The sequence below is a fragment of the Kogia breviceps genome, chromosome 4 (genome assembly GCF_026419965.1).
Source record: "Kogia breviceps isolate mKogBre1 chromosome 4, mKogBre1 haplotype 1, whole genome shotgun sequence".
NCBI lineage: Eukaryota > Metazoa > Chordata > Mammalia > Artiodactyla > Physeteridae > Kogia > Kogia breviceps.
Window position 1 is genome coordinate 130,853,483 of NC_081313.1, and position 12,837 is coordinate 130,866,319.

The 12,837-nt window shown below is 36.0% G+C and overlaps 1 protein-coding gene across 3 annotated transcripts in view; it reads left to right on the plus strand.

The window, feature by feature from the left end:
- Positions 1–12,837, plus strand: part of CPEB4 (cytoplasmic polyadenylation element binding protein 4) — a 60,390-nt gene that overhangs the window by 15,499 nt on the left and 32,054 nt on the right. For all 3 annotated transcript variants that reach the window (XM_059061694.2, XM_059061695.2, XM_059061696.2), the window contains exon 2: positions 4,118–4,199. In XM_059061694.2, the coding sequence (XP_058917677.1) occupies positions 4,118–4,199 (82 nt within the window). The remainder of the gene's footprint in view (positions 1–4,117; positions 4,200–12,837) is intronic.

A 12,837-nucleotide genomic window follows, 5' to 3' on the forward strand; every position in this document is an offset into this window, starting at 1 on the left:
GCCAGGAGAAACTGGCAGCAGTGGGTTGAAGCAGATAGAGTGTTTTTTTGTTCTACAATAGAGTCTTTGAACTTTTATTGGAAATCAGGACAACCCCCTTCAACAAATTGTTTTAAGTAAGTTTTTTGGAAAATGCTTGTTATTTTGCATTATGTTTAGCATAATGAAAACGCAGTGACTGTCCTTTTAAGACTCTATAAGAGTTCATTTTCTTATTCATCAGTCATTGACCCCCCCACACCTTTTTGCGGGCAAGAAGTGATAAACTTTGATCAATCATTCTTGTTCACATCTTTGATTCCTTCCATACTCATCATAATTTAAACTGCAGATCTTGAAAGAGCACAGACTATCTTAGGATAACGGAAAGCTAGAATACAAGTGTATTTTGTTTCTGGGAAAGGAATATTAGAGATCTAATCAAACTCTTTCCTTTTTCGGGTCGGGAAAAGGGTCTAGAAGATGAAAATGCCAAGCTCACATGACACTCCAGGCTTCCTAGTGCCTAATGCTAGGTTCCACTGATTTAGGCTGATGTTCATATTTTGATCATCAACTCAAGTTCAATCAAGAAGAGCTGTCACTTAACAAGGTTTCTATTTTATAGTTAGTTTACTTTCTGGGAAATGGATTCTAGAAAATAGGTAAGTGGTTATGATATTTGGCCCAATTAGCAAGCCAAAAAGGAAAAATCGAAGAATGAAATATAGAAATCAAAGCATTCTTGACTTGTCACTTTGGTTCTTGGGCCGGAAAACCAACATTGTTTGTGCTGTTCTTATTCCTTGGGTTTATTTGTGTCTGTAGCCCTCTAGCTACTTCTTAATGACACAGACATTTACATTTTGGTCCTTTTTGTAAAATTAGATGCTTAAAATAGACAGAAAAAAGTCAGTGAGGGAGTAATCAAGAATGGTAAACTTTGTTCTCTCTGAGAACAGAATGTTTACTTGACAAAATATGTGGCTTGGAACTCTGAATTACCATAGCATCATAAGAAACAAAGTGTTATACAAATGTAAAGTAGTTTATAATAATTGTAATTGTGAATAAGGTTGGATCGTGGTGAGGAGTACATATTAGACCAGGGTTGGCAAAAATGTGGTGCTTGTGCCATTGGGTCTGTATCTTGCACTTACAAGTGTCTGTTGAGACACTGTTTTCTTCTAATTCCATTCAGAGCCTGAAAATTCTTCTCAACACATTGCATCTGAGAGTCAGTACCAGTTGATCAGAGTTTGTATATTGGTATTTATTTATCATCCTTGTATTAAATCGTGACAATGAAAGGAAAGCTAGTTTAAGTGTAAAAAGGATAGAGGGTTTTTTGTTTGTTTGTTTTTTAATCCCACAAAGCATCACTGAAAATTTAAATATTCATTTAGGATTTTAGTTTTAATGTACTGTACCAATTAGAAGTCAGTGGTTATTTTATTTATTTTTTTTTATTTTTTTATTTTTTATTTTTTATTTTTTTGTCAGTGGTTATTTTAGCAAAAATCTTTATATTCTAGGCAATAGGCTGGGGGGGCGGTATGAAGTGCCTTCACTAAGTTATAGGTGAAAAGGAGGCTTCTTTACTTACTGGAAACAGCTGTCATAAAACAAACAGAAACACTGTATAATATTCTTTATCGACTGATTCTCTTGGGTGCTGTTGTCATTCAGTGATTGGCAAAATGCAAGTTCTGGAAGTTCACAGGTTGCTTACTACTTTAGTTGCATTAAAAAAAAAAAAAAAGGCTGAGGTCTCCTCTTCCATCTCTCCCCACCACCATTACAGTTATTTTGACCCCAAAACCCCCCTACAACTCTGTAGCCGGAAAGGGCATGTATAAAAACAAACCTCAAGATAAGGAAATAGGAGAAAAGAAATATTTTCAACATTTAAAATAAATTACTTGAAGGAATTCATTCATTCCTCAATTGAGGAAACATGCAGGCTTTCTAAGCTGCCAGGCCCTGTGTGAGGCACAGTGATACAGATATGTGGAACAAGGCTTCACAACCTGTTTCACATCGTGGCACGCATAGAAAATGATAATATAGAAATAGAAATCATCTGCCAGGGAGTTCCTGCCACATCAGGCCCTCTGGGCAGTCCTGTGGGTTGAGGAGATGATATCTTGGCACAGCATCACCCTTTGGGAGTTACAAACATTGGGAACTATTGATGTAAGACATACTTCCTACCCTTGGGAAACTGACAGAGAACATAGGCAAGGGAACAGACACTGAGCATTAGTGTCTCCAAGACTGGTTTTGTTGTGGAGAAGAGATAGTGGCTGGCCTGATTTTTGAGTGTGGTGCATAGATTGTTGGAGGGAGGACAAATCCAGCTACTGTAGAATGAGATAGCGGAATTTTGTCTTAACTTGTTTCTCCAGTTATGCCTCAAATCCACTTGGCTTCCGAAAGAATGTACAATAAAGTTTTGATTTAATTCAAAATTAAATCAGGCTTGAGATGAGGAAGGATAAAAACAGAAGAGTTTTTCCTTTTTGTGAACACTAACCTTAGAAATTCTCCTTCTGGCCACCTGTCCTCCTGCCTCTCTATGGACTGTATTGAGCAGATGAGGACAATGAGGAAAGGATCAGGAGGAAAAGTGGGAAAGATATTCTGGAAGAGCCATACCAGTTTGGAGCCGAAGAGCATGTTAAGGCCTCTACTCCCCTCGCATCTTCATCCCCCACCACCCTGGGGGAAAAAACCTGTAATACTCTCTATTTTAAATATGGATTATATCCCAGTGTAACTGCCCTTGTACCCCTCAGGTTGCAGAACTAAAAAAAAGTTTGTATCCTAAAACAATTCAGTGAATATTACTGGATATCTGTGTGGTGGGTGGGGTCAGGAGGAGTGGTCCCTATTTCATGGAAGGATAATAATAGTACAGGGTGAGTAGTGTTATGGAAGGACAAAGGAGAAATGTCAGGATGATCAAAAGATAGAGGACATGCCCTATCAACCTTAAAGTTCTAGAGAAGCTTGAAGGTGGAAAAGTGAGATCCCAACAAGTGTGGAAAACAAAAAATAAGGTATAAAATGAGGCGAATCCTTTTACAAAGCCAAAGCTTTGAGTTAAAAAGTAATGAGAGGGCTTCCCTGGTGGCGCAGTGGTTGAGTCCGCCTGCCGATGCGGGGGACGCGGGTTCGTGCCCCGGTCCGGGAGGATCCCACATGCCGCGGAGCGGCTAGGCCCGTGAGCCATGGCCGCTGAGCCTGCGCGTCCGGAGCCTGTGCACCGCAACAAAAAAAAAGTAATGAGAGAGAAAATATAATAAAGAGGGCTTTGGAAGCCCCCTTTTCTTTAATACCCTTGCTGTGGTCTTTATATGTATTATGTGTTTGTTTATTCTTAAGGTGGGTCAGAAACATGTATTACTTCTTCCCCTTCAGTATTTAATTTGAAAACTTTTTCATCTACTTTTCACTATCAAGCTAAACTTTAATTTTAGTTATCTCTAGTACTTTTTTATCCTGAAGAATGCCCCAGCAGTTGGGGTGGTGGTATATTTTCAGATTCCTCACCCACTCATGAAGTGCATTTCGTTAAGCCGGGGTTTAGACCAGCAGCGTTCTCCACACCCTGTCTTTCCTTTAATGGCAGAAAAATCAAGAATACTTTGCCACTTAGTGGTCTTACAGACATTTGATGATTATTTTCAGATCTTGGTTTATAAGTAAATATAGCTATCCTGAATAGCACATGTAGATGCCACCTTAGTAGATTACTGCTGGAACAAGTTTGGGAAGCTTTGCCACATGACTGCAATCTTAAGTGACACAGAAAGATTATGAATTCTATTTTTACATTTATTTAATATTCTTAACCATATGAAAATTAGTTTGTTTTTGCTTTGTTCATGAAAGTTATACTTTTATTGAAATTATTATTAGAAATCAAATCAATCTTTGCTGAGCCCTGGGTACCTAACTTTTGTGGTTTTGGTGTTTTGGAAGTATTAAAAATAAAATGTAGTAATAATGTGCCTTATACAGAGAGGAAGGAAAATTGCCACTTCTTGATGTGTCCCCATCAAATACAGCTTATTATCCTCTTTTATAATTAAATGCTGTTTTAAAAGTGGTTTGTGGCTGTTTGTGTTTACAGGATCGCCCCAGGACTTTTGACATGCACTCACTGGAGAGTTCACTCATTGACATAATGAGAGCTGAAAATGATTCGATTAAAGGTAATTTTCCAAATGTAACTATTTGATTTTAGTAAATAGTTTGAAATGTGTATTATCTGTGTAACATGATGAGCAATATGGCAAATACTATAATTCATATTTTATATCCAGTCAGTTCCATCAATTTTATACATGTGCCTCTTTTTGTTCAAAAACAAACATTTTATGTGCATCCACTGTAAGCCCTTCACAATACCAGTTAAGGGAACTACCTACAAGAGTTACCAATTGCTAAGGGAGGGCAGTTAACTGGAAAGATGGGAACCATACTCCTAATTTTTTTTTTTTTTTTATCTCTCAGGCAAAACCTGCTAAGTGCCGCAAAACCTTTATGTCTGTTCACCAATGACAGTGCCTATACACTAGGAAGAGTTCAAATGTTGATAGATTTTTTGGCCTAGTCTCATGTTTTTTAAAATGGCCAACAGTTTCAAAGTTAAAATGAAGCTTTGTAGTTCTTGAAATACTTTTTCTGTATTATGTTAAAAAAAATAGTGCTATTCCCACTTGGATTCTGGTCTCAGTTCTTTTACCCTGAATAAAATATTTCAGTTTGACTAGGCCTCAATTTCTTCATCTTTAATAGGGGACTTAGAACCACTCTTATGATAAGGGACTTAATAATGGGGAGCTTTAAAAATACAGGTGCCTGGGCCCCATCCCAGGTGTGGGGTCGGGCTTATGATATTTTTTAGTGTCTCATGTGATGTTCATGTGTAGCCAGAGTTGAGAATGAACAGATTAGATGTTCTCTAAGGGCCATTCTAGCTCTGATTTTGTGAAAACTACCCCACAAAATAAAATATTTTTCTGCAAAAAATCTCATTTTACTAGACTGAAGAGTTTGTTTGTTTGTTTGTTTGTTTGTTTTAAAGATATTTGGATTGTTTGGTATATTTGGTCCTGTCACAAGTTGTTTGTTCGTTTGCTCATTCATTCATTCATTCATTCATCCAATGTTTCTGAGCCTGCTTTGTGCCAACACAGCTTTGCACTGGGATCAAAGGTGGCAAAGAGCCTGTCACTTCAAGTGGTAACCAGCTTGGCCTAGTTTTCCTTTGAGTTTGGTTTATCATATTACTGATGCAGTAAAACTACTTTTCAGCAAACCTATAACAATAAATTTTTTTATGAGGAATTTTTTTGAGGTCTGGAGAGATGAAAAATAATATGTGAAAAAATATGTGTCCATCTGATGAACTAACTTTGAAGTGGGATTATTTTGAAGGTCTTTACTGAATTCCTCAGGGAATTCTGATGGCCTCTAATCTGATTGCATACTTTGTTTCTGAGGAAAGAGGATCTCTCAGAATTGGCTTTTTTTTTTTTGGTCACTTCTTAGCACTCTGATTTTGGCTAGTCCTTCAGCCTCTTCAAACCTTTGTTTTCCCATCAGAAAAATTAGGAGAGTCTAAGGCCCTTTCTAGCACCAGAAAAACTGCACACTTTAAAATAAAGTAGCTAAAGGAGAAATCTGAATGGTCTGAATTATACAGTCTCACTTTCCTGGTTTTGTACTATAGTTATGTAAGATGTTCCCAGTTGAGGACACTGGAAAAAGGGTACACAGAATCTCTTTGTACTACTCTTTGTAACTTGATGTGAATCTATGATTGTTTCAGAGTTAAAAGTTAAGTACAGAAAAAGTTTCTAAAGGACACTTTTTTTCCTTAATTGATTTCCTCAGCAACTTTTATTTTTTTTTTTGAGAGCCTCTTCTCTTGTGTACTAGATAATAGGGATAATAATTAGAACTCATTTTCATGTTAAGTGCCTATGTCTTTTATCGGAGAAAACAGTTTACAAATGACAACAGTATAAACACTTTATTATGTGATGCTTCTAAGAAGTAAGCTTCTAACTAGTATTTATGTAAGAGTTTGCACACATTATTCTAATAGGATTAACAACATTTCCTTGCTTTATCAAATACAGTGAGGACAACTCAGGTTTATTTTTTCTCTTCTAGTTTGCTAAGTGGCTCATTGTGTCAACTTCTGCCTTTATTCTATATTCCCTTTTAAATTTCTTCTTACCAATTTTTACCTAAATTAGGTTTCTTTAGGCTGATTCTTTGGAGATAATTAAAAGTTAAGTCTGGTGACAGAAAAAATTAACTCTGATTGACCTAACGTGGGAACACAAACGTTTTGTGAAATTGTGACATATAAGAAGTGTGGCAGGATGGAAAGACCATGGGTTTTGGAGTCACATAGACCTGGATTTAAATTGCCATTCTGCCACTACAGTTTTGTGGTAGTTATGAGGATTAAATGATATCATGTGTCTACAAAATCCAGCATACTGCCAGTTCATTGAGAAGACACTCAATAAATGGTATCGAGTATTACTAAACATCTATTAAGTCTGTTTTCATGCTTATCAAATGAGAAAACCAGTTTCAATATGAGTGCCAAGGTGACTTAAGCATATTAAATGAACTTTGTGTATTTTTTCCTTCTAAGAGAAGTAAGGAATTCACAGATGAGTTCATGGTCCTAAAATGCCAGACTGCAGTTATGCTTGATTTTTTTTTTTAAACCAAGATGATGAACTTTATACCATTGTAGTCTATCGCAATGCAGTTTTGCTCAGGGGAATACTTTATTTCTTGTCAAACTCTCCTCTGATTTAGATAGCTATTTTAGGAAGACTATGTTTGATTTTAACAGTGGTTCTATTGTGAAATTTTGTTTAAAGGTGATAATAAAAGCTGAATATCTTCTAAAAATCTAACACATTGTCCTTTTAAAGTAAGTACATAAAACTGCCTGTCCATTTTGAAAATGAATAAATAGCCTCTTCATGTGCTCTGCTTCCTTAGAAACAGATAAAACAGAAAATGGGCATTATTTCTATGAAACTAGTATAAAATAATATGCCTTTCAAAAAATTAATTTGAAAATTGTTTTTAAAAAACGATCATATGGAGGCAGATTTTATATTTGGGTTAATTTTATCTTAAAAATAACTTTATAAAATATATTATGAATGACTTCTTTTATTTTCATTTGCAGTTCCTCATAGATATGTGGTTTGTGTGTATGTGTTTAAATAATGAAGCCTAAAATTGATATAAGACCTGTTAATTGAATGAAGTCGTTAAGGCTGTATTATTTATTTAAATTTTTTTAGAAAACCCCAAATTGAATTTGCCTTTTCCTTTTGGGAAGAAAAAAAAAAATCTCCCTTAATGAAGTGGGTTTAAAATTTTATTTTATTTTTGCCATCAACAGACAAGATGTTAATATGCCTAGGAACTTTCAAATATAATTTTTGAGTTTATTTTTTAATGAATGTGCTGTAGATTCCAGTTGGCTTGTTTAGCAACCTTTTTTTATTTTTAAAGAAATGTGCAAACAGAATAGCTAGCCTTCATTTCATAATTTATATATATATTTTTTACAGTTTATTTAAAAATAGTTTTTCTAAGAATTTTAAAGCTACTGTCATTTTCTCCATGTACAGAGGTTTACCTCTGAGAAGAAAAGGGTCCTCCCTCTGCCTTATCTCCATGTCCTTTCACTGATCAGCTGGCATGTCTGTATGTAGTATTTTTATCCACGAAATTATGTATTGCCTTCTCCATAACTAACACCAGTGACAGCCTGTAGCACTTCTTCCCCAGAGAATGATTTCATTTTCCTTACTGCACACCCAGTCTTACAAGTTAAGAGCCTGATCTGTAGACCAATTTTTGAATTTTGATCTCTGAGACGGCAGCTTGTGCATTGCTACTATAATTATTAGGCTTATCAAGTATTTTCTTCACCTGTACAGGAAAATCTTTTACTGTTGTAGATGCTGAGATGATTATTTGGGAAGTATTGTATCTTACTGTTATTTATGTTTTTTCCTGCCTGTGAAATTGGTACTTATTGTTTAGAAATGGAGCAGCATGAAATAGATTAAAAACACGTGCGAGTGCATCTGTTTTCAGCCCTTATGAAGCATTAGTTTGGACACAGTGAAGTAAAGATTCATGAAGTGGTATTATATTCAGTGTACAGTAGGAGAAACTTCTAAAAATTTAGGAGACTTTTAAAATTTTCTTTCCTGTATGTGAAGGGAATAAAGGAATATATGTATAAACCAAGAAGCAGTAGTTCATGGAATGGAAGCAGAGGGAGACAGCACGGGAATAAAGAGATAAAAACTAGTATTTGAAAATTATCAGATGTCAGAGTAGAACAATTCACAGTTTCATATAGTAGTGGTTGAGTGTTTTAAATCATATATATGAAAACAATTTAATATCCAGTTTGCTTCATTTCACTAGAAAGCCAAATGAGACAGCAAAATTATTGAGAGAACAAAGGCAATCTGTAAATTGTCAAAACATTATATAGTTGATCTTCAGATATTAAGTAAATTATGAATCAGAATATCATTTTATTTTTCCTCAGAATACTGTGAAATTAGTCTTCCACTCTTCATATTGTTATAGGAAGTATCTTGCCTCTAGCTTTTGGAAGGGGAAGCTCAGCATATCTACCCCAATCCCTCTGAGTTTCAGGCATTTTAAATACTTAATTTGCATGTGGGCAATGATGATTGCATTCAGAAATGCAAATTGTTTAAAGTGCCAGTCTTTTACATATTCCCGTTGTGCCCGAGAAACCTATTGCATACGTCAGTCAAGTAAGTAGTGGGAGTGTTAGACCTTACTGCCTCACTTGCCTCTTACATTAATTTAATAAGAACTTATTTTAAGAGCTGGACCTACTCCAAAAATGCTATGCATTTAATTCCAGACTGCTGAAGGTACTGTGACCTTGCATTTAAAAATACTTCTGAGATTTTTTTTTCCTTATCTACACATTAAATTAGGGGCCCTCCCCAAACTATTTTTCATGGCTGTGAATTTGTTTGAAACAAATGCTTCAACGAGTGGGCAAGTGATGATTCCATCTGTGCCTCTTTTCTTTGCTGCTAAGCAGAACCATTTATAATAATCTCTCTAGAAGAAAATCATGAAACTCAGTTGAAAGTTTAGTACACAAAGCCAGTTTTGTTAATTTTCTATAAGATTTTTGTATGTCACTGTGGGAGAGAGTGACTGTTGGGATAATTATTTAAATTCTGTATCTTTACAGTAGGGGAAGGAATAAAGTTAGCGCTGCTTTAAAAAGATATCATAAATAATAACCAGAAAACCTTAAATTTTCCTTCGATCCACAATTCTTTTAATATTCCTATACTCCAAATTACAGTCACTTAGCTCAGTATTTTCGAGAACAGATGTTGTATACCGATACAGATGTTTTGAACAGATATTGTATACTGACTTTGTGTACACCGAGATAGCTCTGGAAACCTTCCATGAGAGTTGCTGACAATAGGACTAAATTTAATATTCAGTTATAAATCTGAGTTTCAGAGTAAATACAGTTCTAAAAAATGAAAGGGACTTTTACCGATTAAGTTCTGTTCCTATATTATTTAAATGATTTATTTGAAGTAGTTGTGGGGAGATGTAATTTCTTACAGTATTTAACCTTTTTCTATTTAAATCAGTTTGTGTGTGGCAATTTGAGGAAAGACAACTATGCACTGCTCTGCACCCCACTCCCCAGTCACCTTTCTAAAGGATTAGATGGACATTTTTCTTCAAGGGATATTTAATGGGCTATGATACACAGTACCATAAAGAAGACATGGATAAAGCAAAACGGCTAAATTTTACTTGGATTCATAATCAAATTTCTCCTTCCTAGCAAATTGCCATTATGTGGTATCGAATGTCTTCTAGTGAATTGGGGGATCTTTAAATATTACAAGTGTTGAAGATTCAGTCTTCCAGGCAGCTGCCCTGCAAACCTGGCTGGAGCCTTCCTGAACTCGGCTGGTTCTTTCTTGCTCTGCTTGGATGATACCAAGTAATTCAAAGGAGCATAGCAGGGGAGTGGCTGAGGTCCCTGGGGAGCAGAAAATTGCCTTACTCCTAGAAGCTTCATGAGTAATGGAGTAAGGCACACAGCAAAGAGTACAGTTCATAAACTTGGCTACAGTTGAAATTCGCCTGTGGCTATTAGAAGTGAAGTGGTTTCCTCTCCTTCCGCACTCTCCCTTTCCTGACTGCTGAAATGGAACATCCTAAACATTCTTTCTCTTTTGCTTGGCTTAATTGTGCCGTAGGATGGGACCTGGTCTTCTGTGTTGAGGTAACTTTGTTTGTGAGGAAGAAGGGGGCAAAGTGGTGGGGCATGATTTTCTGTGTATTACTGGTGCAGGGTGTATTCGTAATTCGGACCCACTGTCTCCTTTCTGGTTTACTGTTGGTCAGGATTTTTCTGATTCCTCACAGCATAGTGTAGGCAGAATTTACAAAGGTGTCTGTTTCAAACTGTGTGACTGACTATACTTTCCCACGTTGAGGATTGCTGTTGTTTTTGGTTTTGTTTTATTTTGTTTTAAATTTTTCAAGGGGAGGAGGGGAAAGGGAAATGCCTGGGAGGACAAAATGTGATGTTTGTGAACACGGATGTGCTCGTAGCCTTGGATTGAAGTCTTCCTTACTCTAGGCTCTGAAGTGAAACCAACTTGGTTCATACTAAATGCTCCTGTGCCTTGGCCAGATCCTCATCTGCCTGATTTTTTATATTATATGTACTGGTAAGTACAAAGTAGTGATCCTCTGTCCTCTGCCCTCCATGTGTTTGTGACAAAATATTGACCCTTGTTCTTATTTGTTCCGAAAATCATACGAGCAGTTGTCACAAAGGGGGAATTTGTCTTATGTCATCCGTAATGTGGGCCCATAATTACTCAAGCAGTCCCTTATCTTAATCCTGAACCTTGAGCACAAAGAGTCTTGAGCCCAGGAAAACTGAGTAGGCATCTCAAAACATTGTTGCAACTCTGCTTTTACCTGGGTAAGAGATGAGGGTAAAGGTGGGGGACAAAGGGGAAAGTGACAGTAAACTTTCTATGTTATTAGAAGGTTGAAGAGCCTAACGATTTCTTTCAGAGATGCTTTTAACTCATTAACTTTTTTTTTTTCCTTTACAACTGTATTTACAACTGCTCATGTACTTTATGGCTGTTGTAACTTGATTTTGTTAGACTCACATTCAGGGCAGGGATTGGTAAAGGAATAAACTGTATGTGACAGTTAACACTTAGAAATACCAAATCAAAAAACAAGCAGCAGTCAGGTAGCAAATTAGTGAGTGCTTTTCTGTAATCTTGTACATTTTCACACTAAGTAATGTGTACAATTTAGTAAGTATAGATATTACCATGTGGACAATATTATTTTCCATTCAGAAATGAAATCTGAATAAATTTAAGTAGCAGGGTTTTCAGATTTTGTGAGCAGTTTGTCAGTGTCAAATATTAGGGACCTCCCTACTGTGTAAAAAAGTAGAAGGAGGTCCAGAACATTTATAGAGATCCATTTTGTTCATGCACCATGTCCAAATTAATAATATATTGTACCTTTTGATAGTGTCACTTATTATTTTTCTGTTTTTTCCTTCTATGTTATAAAATTCTGTAGAGAGGTGACTTGCTGTTTCATTTCCTGACAGCTACTAGAACAGCCCTATATGCTAATAATCTGCATAATGAAAGCCCTTTTGATTATGGAGTAATACAATGGTGAGTTGTCTGTGAAGGTTTTAAGACTTTCTTTAATCCTGTTATATAATCCTGGAATATGTTACTTGCTGATTTTAAGGGAGTAGAAGCAATGCCACCTGATTCATGGCTGTCATAAAAATATGCAAGAGTCTCTTTGCATTCAATTTAACAACAGGAAGCAGAATAGTTGCACAATTGTGCCACAGTATTATTTCTTCCTGACAGGCATGGAATTTCTACCTGAATATTGTAGGCAGTTGATTCTTAGCAGCTGTGTATACCTGATTTGTGAATTTCTTTATTCACTACTCCTTAGTTTTTTCCCCTCATGTTGCCACTATCCTCCATTACCTAAGTTACAGGAGGGAAAAGAGAAAAAACTTGATGAATTTGTTGCTGTTCAGCAGTAAAAATTTGCAAAAGGAATACCTTTTAGCTAGTTTTAAACTAGTTACTACTTTTCGAATCAGATATGGAGATGGCTAGGCTGCCTCTGGGCTTCATTATCTTGTCTGATAGACTGAGTCTGAATTCAGTCCCACACTAGCACACTCTGTTCTAAAAGCAAGGCTTTGTTTTATTCTGGGTATTACCTGGTAACCAGTCAATTAAGAACATTAGTGGAACTCCGAAGGGAAAGCAGTTCCATAATCTCTTTGGAATCCAATTGGGCTGTTGCCAGTTGTTATACATTGGGAAGAGAAGAAGGAATCAACCAATTAGAGGACCCTTTTTTAATTCTTGAGAAACCAGCACTAAAGTGCAGATCTTCATTCTGAAGAGCAGCCATGATTAATTAGTGTTAATTAGTATAAAGAATCTAAAAAAGAAAATCTAACTTCTACTGGCTATAGTATTCCAAATAATAAATGTCTGGCATGGTTAATTAAATGGAGATATTTAAATCGGCCGCTTGATCTCTTTATTGTAAAAGATCAGAAGTTGTTAGCTTATAATAGACTTTACCAAATTGTTAGAAATAAAGAGAAGCATTTAGGAGGGTATTAAGACCTGGTTTTGCCATTAACAGTTACATGGCTTAAGTCAGTCACTT